This window comes from Cynoglossus semilaevis, chromosome 18 (genome assembly GCF_000523025.1).
Source record: "Cynoglossus semilaevis isolate Cse_v1.0 chromosome 18, Cse_v1.0, whole genome shotgun sequence".
In the NCBI taxonomy this organism is placed as follows: Eukaryota; Metazoa; Chordata; class Actinopteri; order Pleuronectiformes; family Cynoglossidae; genus Cynoglossus; species Cynoglossus semilaevis.
The window spans coordinates 11,591,784-11,602,299 of NC_024324.1; the positions used below are offsets into that span (position 1 = coordinate 11,591,784).

A 10,516-nucleotide genomic window follows, 5' to 3' on the forward strand; every position below is an offset into this window, starting at 1 on the left:
AAAAAATGGAGTAACATTTAGTTCAACTGCCTTGACATCAGGGTTCTGTACGTGTAACATAACAACATTTCCCCATGTGTTCTGTCCAGACCAGAGTCAGGTGGGCTGCAGGGAGCTAAGATCCACCAAGTACATCTCCGATGGTCAGTGCACCAGTGTGAACCCCATTAAAGAGCTGGTGTGCGCGGGGGAGTGTCTGCCAGCCCACCTGTTGCCCAACTGGATCGGGAGCGGCAGCTACACAGGGAGGTACTGGAGCCGCCGCGACAGCCAGGAGTGGCGCTGCATTATTGATAAAACTAGGACACAGCGGATCCAGCTGCAGTGTCAGGACGGAAGCTCGCGCACCTACAAGATAACAGTGGTGACCGCCTGCAAGTGCAAGCGTTACTCGAGACAGCAGAACGACTCCGGACACAAGGACACGTCCGTTTCCGGCGGCAAACAGAGAAAAAACCCGAGGAAGAGTGGACAACCGGAAGAGAAGGCTGGGAGACAGTCTGAAGACTGAAGTCCGTGTATGAAATGTACAATTATAACCAAATATTTAAAAGTAGTAGAAGTAAAAGAGAATAGTATTGACATAGATTGAATTCATTTAAAATATAAAAGTACAGCTTGGTAAAAATAAAAAAAAAAGTACAAAACAGTTTATGATTTTTTTTTATAATAGTTTTTGCCTCGACTCATGCTGTTTACCTTTAGTCCTCAGGCAAAAGTTTTGTACATAACACCAGAACTATAAAGGCATAGACATAGATGTTATAAGCTGCTATACATTTGCATGGGCGTTCATGTTCAACAGTGATTATTTGGTAGTCTATACACTTAGTCTCATTTTATCATATTCATAAAAACATAACTTTTTGTTGAATTAAATGTATAAAAAAACTTTTTCGTGTAGTTGTAGTATATTATACTTATATGTTTATGTGTATATGATGTTTTTTTTTATTATTTTATTTTGGTACCTACCTCAGTCGGACTATTCTTTATTAAATATACTGGGTCCCTCACACACTGCTGTGTCTCATTGTTACCTGTGAGTCCCCACTACACACAAACACATGCACACGTGCACACACACACACACATACACATATTTACACCCCCGGGGGAATGCGTGTACTTTTGGGGGTTTTCATCAGTTTTACCTCACAGCGTTGTTATATAAGCATGGTAAAACACAAACTTAACAGTACAGTACACACAACATGCAAATCCTAATATTAGTTTACAGGGGATGCAGTATATTGGGTTTTTTTTTTCTTATGATGTGTGATTTATTTTTGTACAAATTTCTGCTTTTATATTTTTGGTATGAAATAAACTCTTAATGTCAATTTGTTACACGTGTAACTTTTTTTTTCTGAAGTAATCCAGTAGAAAAATGAGACGTCAGACGTGTACTTCCTGACGAGAGAGGCTGAGATATTTACTGATGAATGTTCTTTCAATGGTTGCCATGCTTTTTTTTTTTGTGTGAAGTGAACACCTTTACCTCCAGGCTCCTGGGGCTTCTTCTTGTTGCGGCAACATAAAGACCTCATATTGTTTCATGTTTTTGCCCCGGACGCTGTGGGCTGTAACAACAGGATGTTCATCTTATGTTACCCTGTGCTCAACATGTCACCCTGATGTACTTTGTAAGCCGGAGATTGAAGACACACTTACAAACATGAAAATGTGTTCATAGACAATAATCGGATGAAATGAGTGATAAAGTAAAAACGAGCTCCTGCCTGCTAAACGATACGCAAACGATTAGCTGATCGCACTTTTACGTAAGTATAATATTCTTATTGGCAGAGGTGGAAAAAGTACTAAAAATGCAATTAAAGTAAAAGTATATCTACTTTGCTTAAATTCTACTCAGGTAAAAGTACCCATCCAAAAAGCTACTCGAGTAAAATTTACTTTGAGCAAAAGTTACTTAGTTACCTTAATTTACTCGTTGAAGTTATCGCCTCGTTTTGCGGGCCTCGAGTTTGACAACCACGCCGATTGTTGGAGGTTCGTTAAAATAAAAAAAATAAAAAAACAGCTTTTAGACTTTATTAAGTAAAGGGATATGACTGGATTCTTTTGGAATTAAGTAAAGTAGAAAAACTGAAGCCCAGCAACATATGACCTATGGACTGGTCCGCAGACCTGGGGTTGGGAAACCCTGCTCTACACTGTTCTAAAAATCTGATATTAACATTCATGGTAGCTTCACATAGTGGCACTGTATGGGGAACCCTGACGGATAGGAGGCCCAAAAAAATATTACCATATTTTCTACTCTAAGTCGCTTCGGAGCAGTAAGTCTCATCTCCCAGCTAGAGTGCCCTCTAGTGGCTGTCAGTGTGAAAATAACAAACATGTGCAATTATAAATTTAATATATAAGTCGCACGTGAGTATGAGTCGCAAACCCAGCTAAAGGATGAAAAAAAAGTGCAACTTATAGTCCGGAAAATACGGTAATTTATTTATAATAATACTGTAAAATATCGCTTTCTTTTGTAGTGTCTAACAGGCTGGCATCGAATCAGTGAATTCTGCATGGTATGTAGAAATACATTCAAGTGTGTTACATTGTCACATCCTTCTCCCAGAATTCCTGGCTGCGCTTGTGGCCTCACATCTATACAGTTCTCTCCTAATCCCTGATATGAACCCTGGGTAATTTGTTGGACAATTTCGGTCTTAAACCTGGACTTTAGTGTTCCTGTGGTCATGTGATGTTGTGACACTATTAGGGGAAAACCACAATATTTTCCATGCCCTTCCCAAGTACCTTTTGTTGGGAGACATAACCACAGGATACTCATTGTACCCACACCTCATCTCTTTTCCAATGCAGGGGGACCTAAGTTCAGGACATGACTCACTGGAGGATTCAATACACAAAAGGACAGTCACCCAAGATAAAGGGTCTCCAAAACCACAGCACAAAGTACAAAAAATGCACACTGGAAAAAAAAACACAAGTGAAATGGCTAGGAGCGAACACGTAATTTTGGTATCGAGAGTGAGCTCACTTGTATCTGTGGTTTTTCGCACCCACTTATCCAATTCACTTGTGCCAAAAAAATTTTAGTGGATCAAACTCAAGGCCCGGGGACCAAATGTGGTCCGACAAGTCATTTTGTATGGCTCATTTTGGCTCGTTGACAAACTAGTTGACCTGTGACGTGCCATGTTGACCGGTTCCGAATAAAAAAACAGTTAGTGGATCTGCGGATAAAGGGGGTGTCTAAAAGTAGCATGTCTACACACAAGGCAGCAGTTGATTCGATTTAATATTCTGTTATGGTAAATATGTTATGGTTTGTATATATCGGGGGTGTCAAACCATAATATAATTACCATAACATTATAATAATTATATAACATAATTATCTATAAATAACAATAAGTCATTTTGTTTTGTTTTCATGCAAAAAAGTACAGGTATATTCGATATTTATTTTATTATGACTTTGTATTTATATTCTATTAAATTAAATGAATATAATATTATTTTCAAAATTCATCAAGTGGGCCCGATTGCACACCCTAGCGGGCCGGTTTTGGTCCGCGTGCCGTATGTTTGACACCCCCGATCTACACAAAAAAGGAGTCTCCACCTCAAGTGTTAATCCTCCTCTTCCCCGTACTATGAATAGCAGGAGAGGATTCTGTTGTTCTTTATATCAAAGAGAGAGAGAGAGAGAGAGAAGAAGCCACATCAAAAAAAAAAAAGCAGAAATTCGTTTCAGTCAAACACGCTGGATTGAAAGAGAGGAAAGAAAAAAAAAAAAAAAAAGAATCCACACAAACACATGTTTTATTCCAGAGTCCTGAGGTCTGGAGTTGTGAAAGGTGTTGCTGCTTGGACGTCTCTCTACATGTGTGTTCTGCAGTCAAAAGCCCAGGGAGGCAAAGAAAATATCATCTTTGTTCCTCACACACACCTGTTCCTCATTCAGGTGGGGGTTGTTAGTTTAAGAAGTGCGGAGATGAAGGAGCAACAACAAAAGAGAGCAAACACCATCGTTTCAGCTTGTCATGTCAAAGGCATGCTGTTTGCTGTACACACACACACACACACACACACACACACACACACACACGCGCGCGCGCAGCCACAAATGCACACCTGCACGTTGTGCACGTCTGTGCGAACCTTCAGATTAAATGACTTCAGACGTTAAACCAGTGCTAAACACTGATAACTGTCTACTTTGTGAAATTTGTGATTTTCAAAATAAAACATCTTTTTGACTCGCCGGCCACAATTCGGGGGCCCGAATCTGGAACTAAAACAAATTCATAAAAGTCATAAAAGCTAAAATGCTAAAATGTTTTTAGCCTTTTCTACGCCATCTATGGAGAAATGCGGGCATTGCAGGAAGAAGGCAGAGGTATAAAGATTATAGAATAATAATAATAGAAATCAATAACATCATTTAGATTTTGTTTAGCGGGCCGGATTAAAAAGCCAAACAGGCCGCATCAGGCCCCCGGGCCGTAGTTTGCCAACGCCTGCTTTCTTCTGTTAGTATCAGAGTCTGAATGGCCTTGGAATGACGTAAATTAGTCTTTCACCGTGTCCCACCGCGGCCCGGTACCAAATGACCTACGAACCAGCGCTGGTCCCCGCACCGGGGGTTGGGAACCCTGATAATATCTGGTGCATTTAACTTACATTTTTAGCTCTTCTGAATTTAAATTTCTTGCAAAGTCATTGTTGTGTTGGGGGGGAAAAACACAATGGAGGGACACGTCTCTCGGCTGGCATGGGAATGCCTCAGGATTCCCCCCCAGGAGAGGTGAACAAATGGCAGTGGAGAGGGAATACCGGGCTTCTATAGCTAGGCTGCCTCCCTCGAGAGAGAGAGAGGACCTCCGATAAGTGGCAGAAATAGATAAGTGTGTTATCTTTTCTTCTTCGTGTCATAATAAACCACACCGCCAAAGTACTCTGTCCATTTAACCTATCAGGAAAAAAGAACAAAAACAATGAAGTAGAACAGGAATACTGCGGTAGATAAGCTTCCTTGACACAACACTCACAGTGGCCAGGATTCAAACCATCATTCATTTGATCACAAGCCTCTATACCATACGTGTCAAACTCAAGGCCCGGGGGCCAAATGCGGCCCGGCAAGCCATTTTTTGTGGCCCGCGGGAGCTTAAGAGGCATTTAATAAAAGTCCATGTAGCAGAATTCTGGTAAAAGCGGAATCCTCGCCATGGTCGTTGGGTTAGAGGTCGAAACTAGGAATGTGCGGTAATATCGGCCAACCGATATTTGCATAATTATGTTATATCTGTAAGAATCGTTATCAGCTTTACCGCCGATGACGAAAGCCCGATAACGCAATGCCTGGGTTTCGCCGAAAATGCTGGAATCGCTTGTAGGGTCCTGAGACGTTTACCGCAGTTTCAGGGGGAAAACGGTTGGATATATCGGTATCGGTTGATATCGAAATCGGAAATTAAGCGTTTCGGCATATCGGATATTAGCAAAAAGTTGACCCTCATTATCAACACTACATTTCCTACGACAGGCTAGTTTTACAGTAAGGTACTTTAAAGTCCAATGAGGATCTTTTTGGTGTTTGCGTGAACAAATTCCACATTATTGACCGATGACCGTAACTCTAAGCTATTCCATTACGGCGAACATTAAGGGTACAGGGTTTCCCATACACAAGACACAAGTTTTATTGTATGCGCGCACACACTCACAGCCCCGAAGATGAGGAAACATAAAAGCTGCGCTGTTTATTCCTTGTCAGGTATTGGGTGACAGTACGACATGCTCAGAGAGCACTGGATAGCCTTGGTGTGCTCTCGGTGATCTCATTTGTCAGGAAACCTGCATTAGCAGCCGGGCCCATTCTAAGATTTCAGTTCAAAGCGGAGGTGAGAGTACTCGGACGATGTTTACACGCTTGCGACGTGTCGCTGAAAAAAGACGCATTCAGTAAAATAAGAAATAACGTTATATGTGTTTTCTGGATGAGAAGAAAGATCGATTGATCGATGACGTCTTTTTTTCTTTTTTTTTTACATTAAAGCAGAAGGAAAAGTGTTGCAAAGTGATGGGGGGGGGGAGGCCCATTCTAAGATTTCAGTTCAAAGCGGAGGTGAGAGTACTGGGACGATGTTTACACGCTTGCGACGTGTCGCTGAAAAAAGACGCATTCAGTAAAATAAGAAATAACGTTATATGTGTTTTCTGGATGAGAAGAAAGATCGATTGATCGATGACGTCTTTTTTTCTTTTTTTTTTACATTAAAGCAGAAGGAAAAGGGGGGGAAGCGGTCACGACCGTTATTTCAGCGAAATCCTGATTTGACGAGATTTTGCGAGCGCTCCGCGTCGAGATTTTGTTTTGAAATCGAAGATCTTCGCCGAGACCCCACGAGCCTTGGCTCGGCGGGGTTGAGGATGAGCTCACCAACATGATCTATGCATACGTCCATCATCCGAATCATACAGTGGCCTGACAAAGCCTCCCCTGCGCCTTCATCCTGCCGAAACTTTGCCCCTAAGACCTGAGGTGTCCTTTTACACGCAGTTCCCAGGACCCTGTGACAATGACTTTTACTCCAGCTGTCCTTGTCTTTCCTTTGATACCACTGAAAATAAATCCACTCCAAAACTGTCCAATAAAGGCCCATGCCTTTATTGTTGCACAGAGGTGTGGAGTGCGCTTTTTTTTTGTTTTTTTCGCACTCAAAAATGAGCTCCAGTTACCCCAAAAAGCTGTGTTTGTGACATCCCATCATCAAAGTGGAGGTATGGATAAGGGGAGATAGAAGAAGGGGGGGGGGGAAAAAAAAAAAAAACCTGGGGGGCTTGTAGGGACATAGTCGAAGTTACTTGATCCCACAGAACATTTGCTAATTTTTACATCTCAAAACCGGAAATTTGAGATCGGGCTTTTATGCTGCGCCGCCGTCCAGTGTTAGTGTGACACGCGGATCAGGGGATAATGGGCTGGAAAAATAAGGCCGGGGCTTGAGTTGTGACTCTACTTACAGTCAGCATGACAGCGGCCATGCTCGCTGCTTGTGCCCATCACCCCACAGTGACAGATGTCGGGGTGCATCCACGGGAGCGGAGCGCTGGAAGCGGAGAACAAAAGGGGCTAAAGGAGACGCGGCTCGGGTGGACTGCCGAAGGACATTCAGCATGTGTGAGAAAGTGAGGCGGAACAGTAGTCTCTCCTAATTTTTCAGCACTGACCAACATCTGTCTTCCTGTTGTCACACCGTGAGCCTCAATCTTAATACAAGGGCATTTTTCTCCTAAAAAGAAAAGACAAAATGTCAAAGAAGAGAGAGGGGAAAAAAATACAGCAAAGCAATTTTAATCAGGCATATGATTAGAACATAAACATATCAGTAGAACTGTATTTAAATACGATCTTAGACGCAGTGGAGTTTTTCTTTTCTTTCTTGTACAGCCCCACGTACCCCCATGTTGAATTACAGCTTTTGCTTTAAAAAAACTCCACTTCACTTGATCTAAAAACAATTAAATTCCTGCAAAACTGATATTATGATTACACAAAGGGAATGAAATTACAAATATTACCAAAAAAAATCAGGTGTGTCAAACTCGTTTCGGTTCATGCACAGTATAATAATAATAATTTTAAAAACTGCATCCTGAACACTAAGTGTTTGTGTATTATTTTTTTATTTTCAAAATTCATCAAGCAGGCCGGATTGAGCACCATAGCGGGCCGGTTTTGGCCCACGGGCCATATGTTTGCCACCCCTGGTTTAGACAGTGAAAACCTTTCATGATGATGTTTGAATGGACCATTTTGCAATTTTAGTCCTAAGCTTGGAGGAGTGTAAAGAGAGGAAATGCTGCCATCTGCTGTCGGGAGTCCAATAACGTTCCAAAAAGCCAGATGTTTCACTGTAGATTTTGTGACAGGTTTATTTAAAATCTTCTCTAAGCAGTCTCAAACACAGGGGTGTCAAACATACGACCCGCAGTCCAAAAACCGGCCCACTTGATGAATTTTGAAAATCAAAAAGTACACCTCATGTTTAGGAAATTTGTACTTCTGTGCATGAAAACAAAGGGGAAAAACATGAACTTGTTGTTATTTATAGGAAATTATGTTTCGATTATAATGGTCCGGCCCACTTGATATCTAATCTTTTTTTTTTTGGCCAAAAAAAGCAAGTCTAATTACTAGCAAAAATTAAAAAAAATAAAAAAATTCTCACTCTCAGTGTGTCCAATTCAATACTAACATTACGTCTTTGAAAAGTACCTGAGTAGCTTTGGTATCACGGCCAAATTTGGTTTGAATATATACAAAAAAAATTGTGACCTCCTGACACGGCTGGTCCCTCACTGATTGGTTCGGGACACCAACGCAATAATTCTGCCTCAGTCCTGGCCGAAGGACGGCCCCTCTGAAGAGGCAGACGGGCAGGAAAGCAGCTCTGCAGGGCAGCCCCCAGCAGCAGCCACCTTCTCCTCCGCCCGCAGGACCAGCTCCTGCAAAAAGTGTGCCGTCTCCAGCATCAGGTCACTTTCGTCATCTAGTTCAGAGAAAAGACACAGAGGAATTATTTCTATTATTGTTACGTCTTAATTTCTTAATTTTTGGCTACTTTTGCAACATTTTTGGATGGATGGATGTTCGTTATTTTTAACCTTCAGCCGCCAGAGGGCACTCTAGGCTTGTGTCCCAGTATCTGCTACTCCTGTACCACTGAAAATGTACATGTTCGTTATTTTCACACTAACAGCCTCTAGGGGGCACTGTTGTGACTTATATATGTATTTTCCTTCTTTATTATGCATTTTTTTGGCTGGTGCGACTAAAATAAAAAAAGATAAACGTGCACAGATTCACCTCTCAGTTCTTTAAGTCTCGGAGTGTCCTTGTCCAGATCGGCGTCTTGCTCTTGCAGGGACCTGCACATCCTTTTATGCGTGAACCAGTGAAGCCTCTGGCAGTTCAAGCTGCAGTAAGTGATCTTTAAAACAATTCAAAGAAAAAAACGGGAAAATGACGCAGCTCAACACGGAGACTATGGTTGACGTTTCCAAATGACGAGCAGAACTTACTGTTTTACAAAGAGAGCACCTCTTGTCCGCTCCTTTCTCACCGCACGTCACACAATAGTCAACGTCCTCGAACGCCATCTGACCGGTAAGAGCCTGGGTCAGCACCGAGTACGCCGTCGGGTCGTTGCCCTAGAAATCGAGTACAGCGGTAAATGAGAGTCGCGTCGGCAGCGAAGGCCAAAAAGATCAATACTTGACAACCGTTGCCGTCAACCATCACGAGCACCGTTCGTTCTCATGCTTCCTAAACAAACGCTTGTTCTTCCTGGTATTTTCTTCACTTACAATCTCTACCGATGTAAAGCTCCTCACCAGCTGCTGAAGAAGAGTAGCCTCACAGTAGGGAAACTTTCGAATGCAGTCCCGAATGAACCTCTCCTGGTACTGAGGGAAGCCGTCGCTTTCTCTCCCCCTCAGCAGACTGGGAAAACAAAACATCAAAGCAAAATGAAAACAGAAATTTCAAAAATGCAGTACTTCCTTGCAATACATCAGTTTCCCCAGTGTGCGTTTTGTTGACAAAAAACGTGAGGAAAAAAAACTTGTTAACTTCTTGCTTTCGTTAACTTATAGCTATTCCTGCAATGTTTGGTTATGGCCTATGTTATTTTTCTTTTGTTTTTTCCTATCTGCACTCAACCTATTTGATTGTCCAAACTTTAGTTATTTGTTAGCTAATTTCTTATTAGCTATTTCTCCGTGAATAGGTTAACAAAGAAAAAGGAAAATGAAGGTTTTTGTCTTTAGCAGGCTAATGTTAGCATTTGATTAGCTTCCACGGGCGAACCACAATGGGTCCTAAAATGGGTCAGGAGCAGAAAGATGGAACGTTCGTGTGAACTAAAACAAAGGCTAAAATGCTAAAATGCTTTAATATTTATTTTTTATTTATTTTTCGTACAGCACTTTTGGCCCTTCAATTTGTGACATTGCTAAGAAAATAATTTGTGATCTTAGACTGTGACACGTTTAAGAAAATGTCATCCCCACCTCTTGACAAGAGCGTCCAGCTTGTCGTCACATTTCTGCAGAAATACCAGGCACTTTTGCAGTATACAGCTGATGTAGTGCATCTTCATGGCCAGCACTTCGTTCATGTCCTCCTGCTTCACGCACTGTTCACACAGCAGGTCCATCACCTGGTAGCACTTCTCCAGAGCCGACACGTCCACCAGAACAGGGTTCTCTTTCACCAGCATGACTATCTGACAGAGTGCAGGATTGCTTAGACAAATATATATGTATATATGCACTCGACAAGGCAGCCTAAGGCAGAGAAGTCGAACGGAGATCAGATGCGTATATACTGTATATATGTATACAAATATATACGTAGATATATACATACATATACAAATATATACGTAGATATATACATACATATACAAATATATACGTAGATATATACATACATATACATATATGTATATATATA

General features: G+C 41.6%; 2 protein-coding genes across 2 annotated transcripts in view; one reads left to right on the forward strand and one right to left on the reverse strand.

The window, feature by feature from the left end:
- Positions 1-628, forward strand: part of LOC103394470 (sclerostin domain-containing protein 1-like) — a 1,836-nt gene extending 1,208 nt beyond the window's left edge. Inside the window, exon 2 of the mRNA XM_008331794.3 lies at positions 90-628. Within this exon, the coding sequence (XP_008330016.1) occupies positions 90-511 (422 nt within the window). The 3' untranslated portion in view covers positions 512-628. The remainder of the gene's footprint in view (positions 1-89) is intronic.
- Positions 629-6,165: 5,537 nt separating this feature from the next.
- On the reverse strand, positions 6,166-10,282 carry LOC103394491 (ankyrin repeat and MYND domain-containing protein 2-like). The gene is made up of 5 exons (XM_008331818.3): positions 10,072-10,282; positions 9,367-9,502; positions 9,082-9,210; positions 8,867-8,990; positions 6,166-8,549 (listed from the first exon to the last, which is right to left on the reverse strand). The coding sequence occupies exons 1-5, from the start codon at positions 10,278-10,280 to the stop codon at positions 8,395-8,397; spliced, it is 753 nt and encodes a 250-aa protein (XP_008330040.1). The 5' UTR covers positions 10,281-10,282; the 3' UTR covers positions 6,166-8,394.
- Positions 10,283-10,516: the final 234 nt, after the last annotated feature.